Source organism: Phodopus roborovskii, unplaced genomic scaffold (assembly GCF_943737965.1).
Source record: "Phodopus roborovskii unplaced genomic scaffold, PHOROB, whole genome shotgun sequence".
Taxonomy (NCBI): domain Eukaryota; kingdom Metazoa; phylum Chordata; class Mammalia; order Rodentia; family Cricetidae; genus Phodopus; species Phodopus roborovskii.
Genome location: NW_026126571.1, coordinates 19,912,010 through 19,933,114, shown reverse-complemented (window position 1 = coordinate 19,933,114; position 21,105 = coordinate 19,912,010). Strand labels below are relative to the sequence as shown.

At 41.9% G+C, this 21,105-nt stretch overlaps 1 protein-coding gene across 1 annotated transcript in view; it reads left to right on the top strand.

Annotated features, from left to right (window-relative positions):
- Positions 1 to 21,105, top strand: part of Gars1 (glycyl-tRNA synthetase 1) — a 36,453-nt gene that overhangs the window by 13,194 nt on the left and 2,154 nt on the right. Inside the window, exons 7-15 of the mRNA XM_051203267.1 lie at positions 1,793 to 1,938; positions 7,393 to 7,542; positions 9,732 to 9,894; positions 10,879 to 11,043; positions 12,253 to 12,360; positions 13,626 to 13,771; positions 17,407 to 17,492; positions 18,437 to 18,546; positions 20,878 to 20,971. Coding sequence (XP_051059224.1) covers positions 1,793 to 1,938; positions 7,393 to 7,542; positions 9,732 to 9,894; positions 10,879 to 11,043; positions 12,253 to 12,360; positions 13,626 to 13,771; positions 17,407 to 17,492; positions 18,437 to 18,546; positions 20,878 to 20,971 — 1,168 coding nt within the window. The remainder of the gene's footprint in view (positions 1 to 1,792; positions 1,939 to 7,392; positions 7,543 to 9,731; positions 9,895 to 10,878; positions 11,044 to 12,252; positions 12,361 to 13,625; positions 13,772 to 17,406; positions 17,493 to 18,436; positions 18,547 to 20,877; positions 20,972 to 21,105) is intronic.

Genomic DNA, 21,105 nt, shown 5'->3' with positions numbered 1-21,105 from the left:
ACCTGCCTCTCCCTCCACTGTGCTGGAATTAAAGCTGTACCACCATGCCCTGGCGTGTCCCCTCCCCCCCCCCCCCCATTTCTTATCTTCCATTCAGAATTACTAAGGATATTGCCATGTGTATGTCATGGAGTTTTACTGTAAGCATGAGTTTTCTGGTCCTGCAGGTCCCATGGCCGTTGAACCCCAAATGAACACAGAGACGCTAAATTAGTTACATTAATGTTGGCTGGCTAGCTCTCTTTTAATTGTTAACTCATAACTACTAATCTATGTATATCTACATGGACTTGGCTTACTGGAGGACTCCCCGTGCATGCTCTCTACCTGGGCTCACATCAAGACTCCTTTCTGCCTAAACTTCCCAGAATTCTCTTTAGTAGCCCTGCTTATCCTTCCTGCCTGACCACTAGCCAAATAATACTTTATTCATTAACCAATAAGAGAGACCTACACAGAAGGACATCCCCGTCAAGCAGTGTGTCCTTGATCAGACCAGATGCTTTCATTATCAAGTAAACTTTGAGAACTGAGAGTAGCTGATCTGGTGAGCTATGATTGCAGTTTGAGCACTAGCTTTTTCATGTCCCGAGAACAATGAACTTTGTTGCTGTTGTTATGTATAAAGTCCTCAGTGAAGAGTGAGGGGTGGGAGCTAGTGAAGTTCTCAGACGTGGCCTCTGTAGCTTCACTGCTTCAAAGCCCACCTGGTGTGGGTGGGACACGTCATGCAGATGCTGCACCACTTTGTGCCAGTGAGTCCAGATTCGCCCTCCAGTAGGAAGATCCTTTCCTTTTACGTGTGCTCAGCAGTTGAAATTGGCTCCCCCGTCTGTGTCTGTGCCGACTCAACAGCCAACGCTTTCTCCCTGTGCTCACCCTCAGTCTTTGTCGACCTATCTCTTCGTGCTGCATTTTGTAGAATCAGTTTTAAAACTTTATTGCAAAAAAAATATAAAATTACAAAATCGACCCGAAAGGTGAAAAATCCTTGAAGTTAATTTTCTTCCTTTGTGAAATTTGAATACATGTAATGTGAAAAATATAGTCACTATTCGCCTTGTCCTGGCTGTGCGCTTGCCTGTGTTCACCTGTCTGTGTTATCAGTAGAGTCTGGACATTTAGCAAGTGCACTTCTGAAGTTCTGTGTCATCTCCATGCGGTAGTCGCTGGTGACCGTGACACAGGTCCGTTGGATGATGAGGGTTTCGAAATGATCTTGATCTCTACTGTTGCTTTTGGCTAAAGAAAATAGGGGAACTTCCCTTACCAATTGTAAAGAAGATTGAGAATTCCTGTTTGATCCGTGCCTTCCTCCTGTTTTAACCTGTTTGTTGACTCCTTCCCATCCATCCAGAAGTGCATGAACAGTGACTTCCCACCTGTGTCGTTGGTTTCCTGCCTTTGTCTGTTCTTATTTAGAAATTACACATTGATACTTTTCTGTAGCAGCGGCCTTAGGCTTCCTGATGGTGGAATTGTCCGGTTGAGGTGTCAGGGATGTCATTAGTCTCTCCGTACAGCTCAGTACTCTGATGGCTTCCTTACTGTTTGGTGTGACAAGATAATTGCAGGCTCATTTAGTTTGTTTCATGTCTCAGAGCTGGAATCAGCCTTTTTCCCCAAGCAGACCTTGTCCTCCTTAGTGGAAATGCTTCCTGGTCATATGTTTGAGCTGGGGATCTTCTGCCTTACTGTAGCTGGAGCAGTGATGGGTAGCCCCTGTGTATAGTACTCGATCTGCTCCTTGTTCTGTAGTTTACACTAATTATTTTCTTTATTTGTTCTTTAGCTTGATAACTACGGACAACAAGAACTTGGGGATCTTTTTGTGAACTATAATGTAAAGTCTCCTACTACTGGCAATGACCTGTCTCCTCCAGTTCCTTTTAATTTAATGTTCAAGACCTTCATCGGGCCTGGAGGAAATATGCCTGGGTATGTATTGCTTTTATTTATCCATTTATCTAACACACTTACTAAAACTGCCTGTAACAGAAGGCAAAACTCCGTGCCAAAGAGAAAGGCCGCACTTTCATAAGCTAAAGTGTAGTGGGTTTTGTTTTTGTTATTAAATAACTACAAAGCCCATGATCATCGTACCTTGTAGTAAGAGCTGCATAGGGCAGGAGGGCCAGAGAAACGATTTTTTATATGTATTATTGTATATAAATGTATAGTTTAGGAATGATTGAGTCTGTCCAGTGCCGTTTGTGCTTCCTATATCATACTGTCCCTGTAGCTACTAGTCATATATGGCTTTTTAGCACTTGAAGTGAAGCCAGTGTTTTTGAGGATTGAATTTCAGCATTTATTTTACTTTGACTAAATTTGAGTAGATAGATCTAATAGCCCACATCCTTGAAAGATAGCTTTTATACATGAAGTAAAGCTGGTGACAGTATAGAGCCTATCGTGGGACAGACCTTCTACTCACCTGTTGATTCCTGGTGAGATAAGAAAATGGTTCTTTTAATCCGTCAATCTTTCTTTCTCTTTCCTTTCTGCTTTTATTGATTTATTCTGGGAGTATGGTACATGTGCCACAACACTGGAATATAGGTCAGAGTTCAACTTGTAGGAGTTAATTCTCTCCACCATATGGGTTCCAGTGACTCAGGTTCATAGCTGTGGCAGCTAGCATGCTTCCCAATGAGCCACCTTCAGGCCACACTGGCTAATTTTATGTCATGTTGACACAAGCTAGAGCTTTCTGCAAACAGGGAACCTCAACTGAGAAAATGCCTTCATCACATCTGGCTGTGAGCTCTTTTATTTATTAGTGGTTGATTGAGGAGGACCCAACCCATTGTGGGCGGTACCACCCCGGGCAGGTGGTCCTGGGTTCTATAAGAAAGCAGGCTAAGCAAGCCAATAAGCAGCACCCCTCCATGGCCTCTGCATCAGCCCCTGCCTCCAGGTTCCTGCCCTGTTTGAGTTCCTGTCCTGACTCCCTTCAGTGATGAACAGTGCTATGGAGGTTTAAGCCAGATAAACCCTTTCCTCCCCAAATTGCTTTGGGCAGCCTTTTTCATCATAGTAATAGAAACCGTAACTGGGATCCAGGCCATTTAAGGAAGTAATTTAAAAGGAAAGGAAACACACTAAAATATGTTAGTTAAAAGTGGAGGCTGGAGAGATGGCTCAGTGTTTAAGAACACTGACTACTATTCTAGAAGCCCCGGGTTCAATTCCCAATACCCACATGACAGCTCACACTATCTATAACTCCAGGATCGAATACCCTCTCACAGGTAAAACAGAAATAAAATAAAATAAAAATAACATTTTAAGAAGTAGAAACAGTGTATTTGTCCATTGACTTGAGAGAGGCTAAACTAATTGTAGTGAAGTAGATCATCTTAGTCTGACATTCTACTTCACTTAACCTGACAGCATTTAGTTATTTCAAAGTGGGCAAGTATAGTCATACTGCAAGTGGCATAATTTTACACACACTAGTTAGAAATGTAACCAACCTGTAGCTGCACTTACATTTGGATGAACCTGGAATGGGCCATAAAAATGAATAGTTGGTTTGTTAGAATGAAAGAGGTGAAGTTTGGGATTTCTTTTTCTTGGCTTTAAATTTATTTTAGTATTTTGAAGTAGCCCTCTAAGAACATGTATTTAAGTGAGTGTTTTACACGGAATCTACTGTGAAATTGGAGAGAAGGCACTGGCTAGAATACTGTTGTGAATGAGAATGCCTTCATAGTCTTATTTATTTTATTGAAAGTAGCTTTTTCTCTCATTTAGTACATCTGAACCATAGTTTCCCCTCCCTCCACTCCTCCTAGCTTCCCTGCGCCTCCCCTTTTCCCCAGATCCCCCCCCCCCTCCATTTTCTTTTCAGAAAAGGACAGGCCTCCAAAGGATGACAGCCAAACAGGACAAAACAAGACATAATAAGGTGAAAGTCATCATATTGAGACTGGACAAGTCTACCCAATAGGAAGAAAAGAGTCAGAGCAGTCAGGAGTCAGAGGCACACCTGCTCCCACTGTAGGAGTCCCACAAACACCAAGCTAACAGTCATAACATATGCAGAGGACCTGGTGCAGGCTCCATGCTTGCCATTTGAGGCTCTTTCGAGCCCATGTGAGCCCTGATTGGTGTTTGGTGGGCATGTTCTGTTGCTGTCTTCCATCCTCTTTGATAGACTTCCATATTTGCATACTTAGTTCCCAGTTGATGAACTTGAAAGGATTAGGAGGTTGTGATCTTGTTGGAGGAGCCATGCTGCTTGGTGTGGGATTTGAGGTTTCAGAAGCTCATGCCAGGCCCAGTGTCTCTCTTAGTCTACTGCCTGTGGATCAGGATGTAGAGTTCTCAGCTAGGGGAAGAGCAATAGGAGAAAGGGATAAATAGAAACAGTAAAAATAATATGTATTTAGATGCTAACTTTCAAAATGGAATTTTAAAATAAGTATGCTTAGGCATAGGTCTTATTTTCAGAAGGAACTAAATTTGGCATCTGCCTCCATATAAATGATCATTCCAGAGATGCCTTATGGCTGTATTAGTAGTTACTTTTCTATTGGTGTATTAAGAGACCATGAGCAAGGCAACATTTTTTTGTTCTTTACTAAAAAGTTCTTCCTACAATATATTTTGATTATGTTTTTCCACTCCCCTAACTCCTCCCAGATCACCCCCACCTTCTTACCACCTAATTTCATGCTCTTAAAAACAGCAACAAAAATCAAAGCAAGTAAGAAATCAGTAAGACAAAAACACTCCCCTCCCAACACACAGATGCACAGCATGGAGTGTATTTATTTGTGTTGGCCAACTACTCCTGGGCATGGGACCTGCTCTAGAGTGTGGTTGATACACCCAGTGATATCCCATTGCAAAGAACGACTTTTCCCTTTCCCAGTAGGTAGCAGTTGTACATGCTTTTAGGTTAAAGGTGGGACTCTGTGTCCACTTCCCCTTATCAGTGCTGGGACCCTTTCTGGCTTGAACCTGTGCAGGCCGTGTGCACGCTATGGCAGAGTTCATGTGTGCATCAGCCTTGTTGTATCCGGAAGACACTATTTCCTTGGAGTCTTCCACCCCCTCTGGCTCTTTTCATCTTTCTACTTCCTCTTCCATATAGGTCCTTGAGCTTTTGGGAGTGGTGATGAAACCATCCCAATAAGGACTAAGTGCTCCAAAGTCCCTCACTCTGCACGTTGTTCAGCTGTGGGTCTCCATGTTAATTACCATCCTCCAGCAGGAGCCCCTCTAAGGAGGATTGAATGCCCTGATGTATGGGTATGCAGTATATCACTAGGAGTAATTGTATTTGATCTCCCTTCAGTGCATTAATAGTATTGACTTTCCCTAGGCCTATTACCTGTGTAGTCTCAGGTTCTTGGCCACTTAAGTGGTATTAGGTATTGTTTCACCTCATGAAGTGGGCCTTTGAGCCAATAAAAAGGTGGTTGGTTATCCTTGACACTTGTGCTGCTATTACACGAGTGTATCCTGCAGGTAGATTGCTGTTGCAGGTTGCAGTCTTTGTAGTTGTGTAATATTGATCATTACCTTTCTTCTCTGGTACCATGCAGAGTTCCTTCAGTGCCATGAATGCTAGTTAGTGGGAGTGAAGTTTCAAGTTGGGTACCAATTCAGTTTCTCCATGTTTGATGACATAAGTAAGTCGTGTTTTCAGTAACAGGACCTTATTGTCTCTTTGTGGAGAGCAATAAGTAGCCTTGTGATAGCTTGTGATGTTTGGGGAGGTCCATGGGACCTTTGGCCAGTGCTCAATTAAATATAACCCATCTAGTCATCGACATCTAGTTGGGGCATTGCCTCTCCCGTTATATGTTGATTATTATTATTATTATTTTTTTTTTTAAGGAAGCTTCTACAGTAGTAGGTTTCCATATGCTTTTTCAAAAGGGCTTTAGTGTAACTATTCCTAAAAGATCCTAATGACTTCACCAGGAAATTTCTACACTTTCAGCAAAATAGCACATATAAAGTTAACACAGAAATCAACAGTCTTTCTATATTTAAATAGTAAACATACTGAGAAAATTAACAAGGAAATAATACCTTTCATGGTAGCCTCAAAAAACCAAAATCTTGGGATAATTCTAACCAAGCAAGTGAAAGACTTCTATAATAAGACATTGAAGAAAGAAATTGAAGACACCAGAAGTTGGAAAGATCTTCCATGCTCATGGACCAGTAGGATTAATATTGTGAAAATGGCCATCCTACCAGAAGTGTACAAGTTCAGTGTACTAACCCCATCAAAATTCAAACACAGTTCATAGAAATTTAAAAAGTGATCTTCAGCTTCATATGGAAACAACCCACAAAAACCCAAAATAGCTAAAACAATCCTGAATAATAAAAGAACTGTTGGAAGTATCCCGTCCCAGATTTCAAGTTCTATTACAGAGCCATAGCAATTAAAAACAATATAGTGCTGGCATTAAAAACAGATATGTTGGTCAGTGGAATCCACACACCAAGATTACACAGTGGATATAAGACAGCATCTTCAGTAAATGGTGCTGGTCAAGCTGGATGGCTGCATGTAGAGGGATGCAGATAAATCCATATTTGTCACCCTGTACAAAACCCCAGATAAATTATGGACCTGGTACATTTACACAATGGAATGTTAGTCAGTTGTTATGATGAAAAGAAAAGAAAAATTTGTAGGTAAAAGGCTGACATTAGAAAAAAATCATCCTGAGTGAGGTAACCCAGACCCAAAAAGACAAATTTATTTTCCCCTTAAATATGGATATTAGCGTTTAAGATTTCTATAACTATACTACTAGGATCTGAGTAATCACAGAGGGAATGGGGAATGGAGTGTAGTATTGTGGAGAGATAAAGGACGGGATGGGAGATGGGAGAGTAGGGCAAAGGAGGCAACTTATAAAAGAGTGTCTAGTTGAGCTTAAGGCTGCAGAGGGTTAGAGCCCATGATCTGAAATGAAGACATGGTGTGGGAACAGCTGAGAGCTCTCATCCCACCACAAGCAGGAGGCAGAGCACTCTAGGAATGGCAAAGTCTACCCCTAGTGATACAACTTATCCAGCAAGGCCATACCTCCTAATACTTGCCAAACAGTTCTACCAAGGGCCATTCTCATTCATACCACATAGTAACACTCAGAGAGGTGGATGTTTTGGCCATTGGAGTAAAGAAGTAAGGACAATTCTCAAGGTATTATGCCCACCCCAGGTTCCTAGTGCGTCCCCATGATTCTGTGTGAGTGTTTGAGACTTAGGATTCCCTTCTTTTAAAACTTCTAATTTGGCCCTTAAGTTTAGCTTTTCTATGAAAGGGTATATCTGATGCTTGACTTGTAACAGACTTTGTTTTCTTTGAAAACACAATTTATTTGTAATAGACTGACTTATTTACCTTTATAGATATCTGAGACCAGAAACTGCACAGGGAATTTTCCTGAATTTTAAGCGACTTTTGGAATTCAACCAAGGGAAATTGCCTTTTGCTGCTGCCCAAATTGGAAACTCCTTTAGAAATGAGATCTCTCCTCGGTCTGGACTGATCCGAGTCAGGTATTTCTGTTGGCATTGGGTTGGAGGTGTAAACTGACATACTTGTACTTTAATCTTGGTCATGGGTTTATTTCTGTTGTTTTCCAAATGTAATCTCTGGTGAGGGCAGCAGTTTTGATTGAGGGCATGAATTATAAGCGAAAGGAAGGAGCTTGCTCTGAAGTTATCTTTTCCTTTGCTTACTACCTGTTTTGAGGACATAGAGATCTTGATGTTGAAACCAATGCATTTCTGTCAGTGATGTATACTATGGGGTTAGGTGTGTGTGTTATTATAAAGAATGGGTAGTGTCCAGGGCAGGTAGCATTGCTGGGAGGGAATGAACTGGATGCAGCCTCTGGATATGTAGGGGCTTTATAATATGGGGCAGTTGGCAAGCCAAGACTGATGAGTTCAGACACCCGCCTAACAGCCTGGTGTGTCTAGGCATGTTGGAGAGGCATCCTGCACTGACTAGTCTCTTCTCTAGAAGCCTACTATGATATACGTTTATGATTTCCACATTTCTTCCTGATATTATCATTCTGAGTAATATATTCCATACACAAATAGGCTGTGTAGCCATAGTTAGCTTTACCTAGGCTTCAAAACAGTTTTTGGCCCAGCATCCCACCATTGCCTTTCTTACTGTAACTAGAGATCATAGTTTTCAGGGTGTATTGGTACATACGTTATGGAATGATTACCATAGGCAAGCTCATAATCTGTCGATTCTTAACGCTGGTGGTAAGAATCTTAACCCTTTCAGCGGGTGATGAGATGATATTACTACATTATTAACTGCAGTTGGCATCAACTACAGATGGAAAGACTTTGGCAGCACCGTTTTGGGGGGATTCTGGGTAGGATCCTTAATTCATCTTCCCAAGTTCATTTCCTGTTAACCATGGTGTAAGTTATGCAGGGACACAGCTCCACATTCACCTTAAGTTTTCATGTGCACAGACACATTTCATAGTTGTTGAAAGATAATTAAGACTTAGTAATAAAATGTGCCATTAACGAGAAAAACTTAAAACCCAGAGCTCTCGGCAGTACATTTCACATGTTTAGGGCTAATCTAAGCAATTTTGTGATGCTTCTAAAACATCTGAGATAATCATGAGAGTACACCAGTGAGATTGTGTCCATTTTTTTGAAAAGATTTTTGACTCATAAAATTAACTTAAAACACTCTCCCTTCCCCTGTAATAGCTACTAAATTGCAATTCAGAGAAATCTCTTTGGAAAACCATTGCCATGTGCATATTTATTTCATCATTATGTGCCGAGCTTGATAGTGACTTGTTCAGTTCATGCCCAGTGTCCTTTGCCTGGAATAAGGCTTTATTTAGAAGCTCTTCCTCTAACGAGACCATCTGTTTGGTACCATTATCAGTCATTTACTTGTTTGGAGCTATAAAACACAGTCAATCAAACTGCTTTAAAACCCAGAGAACCATTTCTGTTCACTTCTAATTTCCCATTCTTTGAAAAGTAAATGTCTGTGGCTTCTTTTAGTGTATATTTGTGCAAAGGCCTGATGCTTTAAAGTAGAATTATTTTATGTGGTGTTACTGTTCAGCATCTCGTTTCTCTTGTATGTGGCCTTTGCTTGTTTTCCTGTCTTAAAAGGCTGTATTAATCTGCTTTTAAAAATTATTTTTATTGCCGGGCAGTGTGGTACAGGCTTTTAATCCCATCACTTGAGAAGCAGAAGCAGGGGATTTCTCTGAGTTTGAGGCCAGCCTGGTCTACAGAGTGAGTTCCAAGTGACAACACAGAGTAAAACCCTGTCTCCAAAAAAAAAAAAACAAACAAAAGAACAAAAATATTTATAACTTGGGTATAACTACATAGAAGGAGTATTTGAGAGAAGGTTGCTGCTGAAATCATTATTATTATTTTTATTGTTGTTATTTTGATAATATGGATTGGACCTAAGGCCTTGAGCATACTAAGCATGAAATCTACCATGGAGTTGTATCTCAGGCTAGTTACTGAAATTTTTTTAAAAAGCAACCACCTACACAAACCCAATCTAAAAATCTTTGGGTAATTTCCTTAGGAAGCCAGAGTTCTGCTTGGTCATAATAAATCCCTGCTGTTTAGGCCTTTTATCTGTGGAGGAATGAGCAGCTGATGTAGGACCCTTGTTGGCTGAGTTTTATAGTTAAGCATGCAGAGTCCTATCTATTTTTTTCCTTCAGGGAATTCACAATGGCGGAGATTGAGCACTTTGTAGATCCCACTGAGAAAGATCATCCCAAGTTCCCGAGCGTGGCGGATCTCTGCCTTTGTCTGTACTCGGCAAAAGCCCAGGTCAGCGGGCAGTCTGCTCGGAAGATGCGCCTGGGAGACGCTGTGGAGCAGGTATGATTGTGGCAGAAGTTGATTTAGATTGTGCCCAGTAGGGAATGGCAGCGCTTAGCAGCTGGGTTGTACACTGGTTGATGAAATAGTTCACTTTAGCAGTATCTTTGTTTATTTGTGGCATTGCGGGTCAAGCCCAGAGTCATGTGTAGGCTTGACAAGTGCATGACTGCATCCTCAGTCCCTGGCAGGTTTTTTTTCTGTTGTGGTAATGGTGAGACAACCAAGGTCCTTGCATGCTGAACAAGTTCTAAGCCACAGCTCAAGTATCCATGAGTATTTACTTGATATGGAATTTGTTTATTAGTATCATGAGAGAAAATGTTATGAACCACTAAATTCTGAGCCATGAGGGTAACATTAAGAAAAATGTTTAGGGGCTGCTCAGAGGCTGCTCTTCCAGAGGACCTGGGTTCAATTCTCAGTATCCACATGGCAGATCACAGCTGTGTAACTGCATTTCTAGGGCATCTGACACCCTCATACAGATGTACATGTAGGCAAAAACATCAATGTATGTGAAGTAAAATTTTAAAAAAAGAAAAGAAAAAATGTTTAGTAGATGGGCCAGGGAGGTGGCTCAGCAAGTAAAGGCGCCTGCTGCTAAGTCTGAGGACTTGAGTTCAATTCCTGGAACAGTCATGGTAGAAGGAGAGAACCAACTTCTGTAGGTTGTCCTCTGTCCACACACATACATTTAAAATAAAATTCTTGTCGAGCAGAGCACTTAGAAAATAGGTCTTGGTTTGAACTGCACATCATACTTCATACGTAAGTAACCCTATGTTAACAGTCTGCACTACTTTGAGAGAGTCAGAATTTTACTCAGGAAAAGCAAACACTGGAGCCAAGCCTCCTTGTGTTGCCCACAACATGGGGTTATAGGTGTGTTCTTTTCTTAGTAGACTGGAATGCTGCAGGTAGTACCTTGGGCTTCAAAGGTGTTAATGTGAATTTTTTTCCCTCGCTGTACTCTTTGTTCAGGGTGTGATTAACAACTCAGTATTGGGCTATTTCATTGGCCGCATCTACCTCTACCTCATGAAGGTTGGAATATCTCCTGATAAACTCCGCTTCCGCCAGCACATGGAGAATGAAATGGCCCATTATGCCTGTGACTGCTGGGATGCGGAGTCCAAAACGTCCTATGTGAGTAGACTTCAGTGAGGTTTTACACTGTTGCTTACTGTTTGTCACGCCAGGGTGAACCAACGATGCTAGCAAGGCAACTTGTACTCTTTGTAAAGAGGGGCTTCCCCGTGCGTCCTTAAACCCCTGGGACACGGGTTTCAGATGGGGAGTAAAGGGTGAAGGTGGCCTGTGTGTGCAGTGGAGATGAGATGCTGGCAGTGGTGGCAGGGCTACAGCGTTGCAACACTCCTAGTTTAGAGAACCATTTGATAGGGTGAGGAGATAGAGTAGGAGACGCTGACCTCTTTCTCTGCGTATTACTAAAGATCCCGAGCTCCCTGGATTACCCCCCACCGTGTCCTCCCAACCCTCTAAGTGAGCTTGAGTCCTACAGCTGAGGAAAGACAAGCAGCGGGATATAGCAGGCTTTTTCTCTACAGAGCCAGGGTCCCAGGAGACGCCAAAGCAAGGGGCCTGAGGGTACCGGGCTCTTCCTGGTCGCATGGCTCTCTTCACCTAGAGAGAGACTGCTGTAGCTCAGGCTCCCTGAGCTCCACAAGGTCATTGGCTTTGAGCTTTACTTCTATAAAATGGCTTTTTATTTTGTTTATTTCATGCAGTCTTCTGTGTTAGCCCAGGCTGGTTAAGCCGTGAACCTTTTGCTTCAGCCTCAAAGTGCCCGATTACAGCCATGAGTCACTTAACACTACTGTTAAGTGACTTTTATTTTTAATGGGTTATTTTTTTCCTTAATATTTTTAATGGTTTATTTTTATATTATGTGCATTGGTATTTTTGCGTGCATGTATGTCTGTGAGGGTGTTAAATCACTTGGAGCTGGACCATAGACAGTTGTGAGCTGCCATGTGGGAGCTGGGAATTAAACCTGGGTCCTCTGGAAGAGCACCCAGTGCTTTTAACCATGGAGCCATCTCCCCATTTCCTGATGAAAAAATTACTCATACTAAAAAAGCGAAGACAGTGCTGGATGTGAGCCTAGAAAATAAGACCACTGAGTATACTGTGTGAATTCCTCTATGTATTTTATAGATGTGTTAACTCCCTTGTGTATGAAACTGTTCTCTTTTTAATAATTTACAAAGTCCAGTTGGAGGTTCTCTAACCGACTTGCCCCTGGATATTTGGAAGGATTAGTTGCTGTCTGCGTGCTTTCATTGACAAAGCCAGTGTGAGCAGTGAATGAATTTGTTGGTTCTGTCTTCCTAGGGCTGGATTGAGATTGTGGGATGTGCTGATCGTTCCTGCTATGATCTGTCCTGTCATGCTCGAGTCACCAAAGTCCCACTAGTAGCTGAGAAACCTCTGAAAGAGCCCATATCCTTTCTGGCCCCTCCAAACTGAAGGCTAAAGGTGTGTGAGTCCCAGTTTGTCCCTTGCCTTTTGGATGAATGGAGAGCTTTGGCTTTGTTTGAAGTTGGTGGTGGTAACCCTCATTGTTCCTTTCCTAGTAGGGTTTAGTGAGCACCCACAGCATTAAACCCTTAAAGACACACACTTAGAAGTATACCCAGGATGTGTTTTGGGGTGCTACTTTTTCTCAGATGTTCCCAACATGCCTTTCTGCACCCACACCTACACATAGGCTACCTGATGAATGCTGTTCTGCTCAAACACACACACAGGGTTTCTCTATGAAACAACCCTGGCTGTCCTGGAACTCAAAGAGATCTGCTTGCCTCTGCCTCCTGAGTGCCGGGGTCAAAGGTGTGCCCCACCACCTGACTGAGCTTGCCTCTTTATCTGGCTCTGAGACTGTGAGCTGATCCTTAGGGTTGAGTAGTGACAAAGCCAGATTTTTTTAAACATTATATTTATTAATTATTCGTTTGTGCTTTTCATTCAGCACATGTATGGAGGTCAGAGGACAACTTTCAGGAGTCATTCCCATCCTCTCGCCATGTGGGTTCCAGGAATTTAATTCAGTTTATCATCTTGGAAGCAAGCACCTTTTCTCAATGAGCCACCTTTTTAGCCAAAGACATTACCAGAAGTTTTTATGCGATGGATTGAGATATATTGTGGACTAGATAATATCTATTTCATTTTGCTCTAACCTTAGATAGAAGTCTGGGTTAATGGCATTTATTTGTTCTTTCTCTGTGGTTTGTGTGTCTGTGTTCATGTGTGTGAGGCTGCATGAAGACATATGTGTGTGGGACCCAGATGTCCGCATTGAGTGTATTCTTCTATTGTTATCTACCTCATTTTCTGAGACAGTCCCTCACTGAAAATGGAGTTCTCTGATTTCACCAAGACTGCCTGAGCAGCACCCTCAAGGAGCCCTCCTGTCCTCCTGTCTCTGCTTCCCCGGTGCTGGGAATGTGGGCGTGTACGGGCACTCTTGGGTATTATGTGGGTGCTTGTGTGGAATCATCTCCCCAGCTCCTGCTTTCTTCAGTAAGGCTGGTCACAATAATTTGGGGTATACCTGACCTGGTTCATCTTGTACTTGAAGCGGGAGTAAGCCTGGTCTGGGATGCTGATGCTGGCAGGACTGGTGGTGTTGGTGCTTCAGTGCTAAGACCATGTCCCAGAACCCTAAAGCAGCACTGCGTTGCAATTCCTTGACCATTTCATACAAAGTAGTTAACGTTGTACAGTTTGAGCCCAATAAGGGCGCAGTGGGCAAGGCGTACAAGAAGGACGCAAAGCTGGTGATGGAGTACCTCAGCGCCTGTGACGAGTGCTACATCACAGAGATGGAGCAGCTGCTGAGCGAGAAAGGGTAAGCGGCTGCCTCTTGCGGGGTCCATTGCAGGCTCAGAGTGGGGACAAGGTGAGTGTTTATAGAAGGGTTTTAAGGTAAGTGCCATCTGTGTCGTACCTGTTTTTAAATAACTCTCTTTGCTAGAATTTCGACATTATATCCTAGAAATATATTGGAAGCAAAATATAAAGCTCTTTTTATGATCTTCTTTTGTGTGTGTCATATGTTTTTTCTCTTTTTATGCTTATGAACAGTGTGCTGGCTTTAATCCCCAGCACCTCAGAAGAACAAGCAGGAGCAGGTTCTTTTCTAGGGATTTTCTTGGCAGAGACTACTGAGTTAGAGAAGCTAATCTAAGTGTTCTTTAGCTGTGTGGAGTACTCTGTAATCAATAAAAATATAAAGATAACAGAGGAGAGTCTTCAAAGGAATACAACGAAATCCAGCACCAGATTAAAAGACCTAGAAATAACAACCATGACTAGTAAATACATAACTACAGTAAGAGAGTTAACTACATATGTGTAGGAAGGGCTGGAGAGATATCTCAGCGGTGAAGCGTGCTTTCCGCTCCAGGACCCTCTTTTGACCTCCGTGGGCACCGGTCCACATATGACATTCACCCATATACATAAGTATTTAATATGTATTTCATAAAGAATACAAAGGAGACCGTGAACCTTTGTGAGGAGTGGAAGTGTAAACGCAAGTCCCAGCTGTCACCTTGAGCTGCCACCTCACTGTGCATCAAAAGTTAGAGGCTGGGGGATGCCGTGGACCAGTGCCAGACAAACACGTGTGATAGTCACAGTGTGTGGACCAAATATTTGATGATGCAGTAGCAAGAAACAGTTCCAGATTGAAGAGCTTAGTCCAGGCAGGTTGAAGACAGAAAATCACATGATGACACACATTAGACTCAAATTGCTAAAAACTGGGAATAATGAGAAAAATCTTTAAAGCAACCAGTAGGGGAGAAAAAGTGTTATTATACAACAGCCAATCAATCAATCAATCAATAAAGATAAAAAGATAAGAATAATTTAGAGTTCTTGTCAAAATGGTAGAAGTCAGAACACTGTGAGTTAGGGTCTTTAGCTGCCTAGAGCCAAAAGTACAAATGTGCTAGACTCAGCAGTACTGTCAAACAGAGCAAAAACTCCGTGAAGTGTTGGGGTGCAGATTTCTCAGAACTATCAAGAGCTTTAAAAATGAGAACTACGTGGTGATTATAAATCATGGTGTAAGTTCTTTAGAAAGACAGTGGACTGAGCACTGGAGAGGTAGCTCAGTGGGAAAGGGCTTACTGTGCAGGAGTGAGGACATGAGCTCCCACTCTTGACCGCCACACACAGACGCATGGCATCCGTAACCCCGGTACTGTGCGGCACATTTCAGCGGCTCAAGGAAGACATTCCACACAACGGCTAACCTTCACATATGCCCACACGGACAGTCGACTGGTGCATGTTCAGAAAGGGAACAAACTATTTAAAGCCAGAACAACAATATGTTATGGAATTTATGTGTGGAAATAAAATGCATGCCAAAGTAAGAGTGACTGGGAATACACTGTTATAAAAATAGGTGGAGTGATAGAACCTAATGGTTGGGAATACATTGTTCTAGGAGTAGAAGGAGTGAAAGAACCTAATGGATGCAGGCAGTAAATTCCAGAGCTGTTGTCTACAAAGAAAGTACACAAACCAGACACAAACTTAAAGATAAAATACTGTTTAAAAACACCGAAACCTCTAGAAAATTGGCAAAGAGGACAAAGAACGGTTGGAACAGATAAAAATATCTTGTAAGATGGCAGACTTGTACTATCAGTGAAATAAAACAATCTAATAATTGTCGGTCAGTCTGCTCCAAAAGTTCCAGACTTCATTAACTTCGTCCAGTATTAATACAGAAATAGATTTAAAAGTAAAAGGATCAAGTTTTTTCTATAAATATTAGCAAGAGTTAGAGTGGCTATGTCGTTGTCAAAGTAAACTCCAGAACAATGGAAATTAGAAGGCCAGAGAAAGACACTTTGTAATGATGAAGGTGGTTACACAAGAGATCATGTCATTTCTAAATATACATACAACTGAAAACTAGAACTTAAAATATACAAACCACAGAACTGAAGAGAAACCAGGCGTCTTTCATTTGCTGTAGATTTCTGTTAGTAATTGATAGACTGAGCAGCAGAGGAAAACACAGGAATTAGAAGGCACATACTGTTAAAAACTGATTTTTTTGTCATTTGTGGAGCAGTCTTTAAAATGCATGTAGAATGCTCGTTCCTCCCATCCCTTCTCCCTTTTTGTCTCACTCCAACAAAAAAATGATTTTTTTTTTTTTGTGTTTTCAGGGTGTGGGGATGGGTTTAAACAAGAATAACAAAAATAGTCAAATGAAACAAAGTAAGAAAACAATATACAAGAGACAACATGGGGCCAGCGAGCTGGAAATATTTCATGGCTGCTCTGAAGGGTTGCCTTCGAAGCAGATTTATGGTAATTTTGAGTGAGGGCACAAAGGAGAGGGACTTAGGACCTTTGAGGCCATGATGGTGTGTTTACCATTTGTTAACAACAGTCATGAACTCTTCAAGACCATTTGTTGGGTTTAATCTCAACCAGTAGCCATCTTAGGTTTTGTTTGTTTCCTTTTCTTTGTTTTTTTTTTTTTTTTTTATTTGGTTGGTGTTTATTTGTTTTTTGAGACAGGGTTTCTCTGTGGCTTTGGAGCCTGTACTGGAACTAGCACTTGTAGACCAGGCTGGCCTCAAACTCACAGCGATCCACTGCCTCTGCCTCCCGCCTAGTGCTGGGATTAAAGGCGTGCGCTTATTAATTCTAACTGTTCCATAGGTGTTTCCTACTCAGCATGTAGAATACTTATAGAGTACATGACACTGTGCGAGCGCACACACACAAACTTCAATAGTTATTGCAGGAGATTAGTGGAAATCATCCAGATGAGGCAGAAGATTATGACAGGAAGAGCCCTGCAAAATGTAATGATAACAGTTACTCCATAGACCTTCAAGATAACCACATGAGGGCTTTCTTTTAAAGTTCTGGGCTGCTGTCAGGCCAGTGAAGTGCACACTGGCCTTTATAGTGAGAAAATGGCTGGAATGTAGGGCCCTGTGCGGTCCCCTGGTGACCTGTAACTGATCTCAGGACACGAGCATATGGCAGCCATGGGGGATGTTTTATGCTCACATGGCAAAGTCAGGGAACGTGTTTAAAGCTGATCTGCAGTCTGTGTTTGTATTTGCTGGGATAGTTAAACAACAGTGGTCGTTTTCTCTGCAGAGCTATTTTGAACAAACTTAATTGCCCTAAAACAGTTTTTGTTTTGTTTTTTTAAGTTGTTATATTTAATCTTGACTTCAAGATCAAAGGAATTTGCCCTTAAATCACTTGTAGAATTTTATAAAGTGAGCCACACTTTAGACATTTTCTGCAGGTGATGGTTTGGTGCCATTGTTTGGGTAATAATCTGCTGGTTGTTAAGAAATGACTTTTGAGTTGTCATCTGGAGAAAAGATCAAATTGTGTTCGCACTTCAGATGAGGAATGTGTCAGCACCCTGGAGAAGGGAGCTTGTTCTAACTGCTGTGTATTGAGTTTTGTCCCTTTTTTTCTCTGTAGGGAATTCACTATTGAAACTGAAGGGAAGACATTTCAGTTAACAAAAGACATGGTCAGTGTGAAGAGATTCCAGAAAACACTACACGGTAATTTATGAGAAAAGTAAAGAAACAAGCAAACAACAGTTGTTAGTCCTAAATTTAAAAAAGAAAGACAAGTTTTAATTGTTTTACATGAGTTTCCAAGAGAAAAGCCACTTAATGGATATGGAAAAGCCTTCACTTGGGCGTTATTTTCTCTCTAAGGACAAGCCTAAGGACAAGGTCTGCCTGAAAACCTTACTACTGTTAGGGATCTTTTGTTTCTTTAGTAAAAGGGCCCTCTTCCCCGTAATCTACATTGCTGGGGTTTTTGTTTGGGTAAAACAACTTACAGTAGTTCTTTTGCTTTTAATGTTTTTTATAAAGCTAAGGATAATGGTTTTTCTTGTTGGGCAGATTCTGTGAAAAAGGCAGTGTATAATTGGAGCACATGTGAATGTCACTTGGATCTGAAGTGGAGCTCCTAGAAACTGTTATAGATATTTGAAAAGCTATGGTCAGTGGACAGGTGAGACCTGGCTTCAGAGCCAGCACAGGGGTCAGTAGCATAGCCATTGTGTCCTGACAGCTGCTTCAGAGCCTATACTGTTTCAGAGCCTATACGTTGCCATTATTCAGATGCTACAAAGGATGGACAGGAAAAGTGCCTTGATTAGATTCCTAAAATGCACCCCACCCCTTGTGGTACTAAGGATCAAACCCAGGGCCTTGTTCATGGTAGGTAGGCAAGTGCTGTACTAAGCCATGCTTTTATCTATCTATCTGTCTGTCTATCCATCCATCCATCCATTTTTGTGGTGGTGTGTGAATCTATTACTACACTTTATTATACTGGTGGGCTTGTGTTTCTTACGAGTACTTAGATCTTATGAGTGTATTCTTCATCCCGCACTTCAGAGGTAGCTTTAGTGTCGAGGGTTATTTCAAAGCTCTGATTTGTAACATGTGGTTCTTGAGAGAATATTACTGAATTATCATCTCTTTTGCAGTGGAAGAAGTTGTTCCGAGTGTAATTGAGCCCTCCTTTGGCCTGGGCAGGATCATGTATACCATATTGGAACATACATTCCATGTCCGAGAGGGAGATGAGCAGAGAACGGTGAGCTGCCCCTGGAATGAGCTCTTAGCTATTGATTATTGGTGATGTATGCTCCTATCTGAACTTCAGCACATGCTGGTTACTCTGGAAGCCATTGTTACAGCTCTCTGGTGACTCTGCTTCGAAAGAGCTTATTTGGGGTCGCATCAGTTTCTGACATGGTCCTTTCTGGTTTGGCCCTTTGTTTTTAAAAAAATTCATAAGGATGGGGATCTGGCCAGAGTACAGAACAGTTTATGCGCTCTTGCTAACCAGCCAAATCGCTTGTAAGATAAGAACTCCTAGGTTCTAGTCTAACAAATGGATGGTTTGGGGCTGAGCCCCAGGCATCTGTGCAGTGTTAGGTTTTGTTTTCCTTGAATAACTCGCCCAATACACACACGCCTAGACATTCACCCACACAGTAATTCCAGTGTGTTCACCTGATGGATCTTAGAGTGGTCAGTATCTGGGGTGGAGCTTCCCTGGCATTCAAGTGTTGAGGAAGTTACGAGTTTATAGAAAGCTTTATCAGTCCCCTCAAGTTTTCTCTTCATTTGACGATCCTGCATCTTGGTCCACGCTTTCCACTCCGTCTCTTCAACCTTGTCATCTCACTCTGTCTAGGAAGGCGTATTCCTGTAACTTCTAGCACAAACTACCAGGAAAGAGAGAGGTTCTGTCAGTGTCTTACGATTAACAAAACCATCTCATTTACCTGTAACATTGGATGTCAACCCTTGGTTCTTTGTGAAGCACTGAGCCTTGGAGGATAAACTGGTGAATTCTAGGTGCCTTCTAGAGGGTCTGACACACTGTGTAGCTAAAATTGCCCTTTTGGTCAGGATGTCGTGGTGCACACCTCTGCACTTGGGAGGCAGAGGCAGGCAAATTTCTGTGAGTTTGGGACCAGCCTGATCTTAAAAGTGAGTTCTAGGACAGCCTGGGTTAGAGACCCTGTGTTGAAAAGCAAATGACAGCAACAATAAAAACAACCACCACAAAGAAATTGCCCTTTTTATCTCTGCTAAATGTGTCTTCATTCCTGATATGACGGAGCAGCTGCCTTTCTTTTGGCAGATAGTAGGAGCACCGTGTAGTCGCATCCCATTTCAGGGAGCGATAGTGTGCGTAACAGAAGTGTTCTTTCAGATGTCAATTTTGCTTCATGTTTTTCCTGCTTATTTTTCTAATAGAAAGGTTTTTAGTTTTTAAGAAAAAAAATCTTTTGACTGTTTCTTTGAATTGAACAATATTGATATAAGTAGAACTTTAATAGACATTTCATAAAGGCTAAACAAGAATAAATTAGTCACACTGTTATGAATTGCATAGCATCCCTTCATGAAGAGAGATTTGATTAGGCTGTGGGAAGCCAATGATGTTTCTGAATTATTAGCACCCACTTACTTAATCCATTTGCCTACAAATTTGGTCTAAAAACCTTTCTGGTGAAATTTTTTAAAACTATGTTCTGTAAAGGCAAGTTCCTTTTCATGTGACATGGAATCATCAGAAGACGAAAGGAGGGAGTTGGGTTCAGAATATCCCGTGATGTGGGCCTCACTGTTGCTGGAGTACACAGTTCCCTTAGCGGGTATTTGTCACTGCTTGGCCTCAAGGGGCATTGAAGCTTTGCATAGGCGCTAGCCTCTCCCTGTCATTCAGTGGTTTAATGGCACAGAACCACTCTCAAGTTGTGTGTTCTTGCCTTCAGATGAACCTTTTATACAAGTACACTATCTAAGAACTGCCTGCAGCTCTCATTTCCAACCCAAATGGCCAGCTGGTGTGCCTGCTGCTCTCTGTGATTCTGAGTTACTTGTCCATGCATAGTGTAGGAGGCTTGAACTGTTTCCTAGAGGCTGATAGGACAGGCCTTATTTTTTTGTACAAGTTCTCTTGAGTTGATTGAAATTTTCGGTTGTACTAGGTCCCAAAGGTCTATGGATTCTTCTTGGAAGAGCTGGTTGGGTTTTGGCACTGCCATGTGTTATTTAATTCTCTGGGAGGTTTTTAGGTGGGCCTTGGGGAGGTGAGGGTTTCTCTCATGTAGCTCCCCAAATCGACCACTGTGCATATACAACAACATTCAGAATGCTTTCAGATCAGTGTTTTAGTGTCTGTGAGCTTGGCACTCCACTGTGGGCAGTAGAGATCCACTCAGAAGCAGAAACAGTTCAGAGAATTCATCAAGATGGGCCAAACTCAGATGGAGCTCTTCCTGGTTCTCCTGGTGTCCCGTTTGTCGCGCTAATTATTATACCAACTAAGTATAACTGCTTGTGCTTTGGGATGTTAATAATTATTTATAAACTAACATTTTAATGTCTTTCTTTTAAAACCATCTAGTTCTTCAGTTTCCCGGCCGTGGTTGCTCCATTCAAATGTTCTGTCCTTCCACTGAGCCAAAACCAAGAGTTCATGCCATTTGTGAAGGAATTATGTAAGCAAATCTGATGGGGCAATCTCCACAGAAGTGCAGTCAACACACTAAGTCTTACAGAACATTTTGTCAGTTTCAGTAAGCGTAGATTGACTGAATAAATGGGATGTCAGCCTCTGCTCTTAGCATTGGGT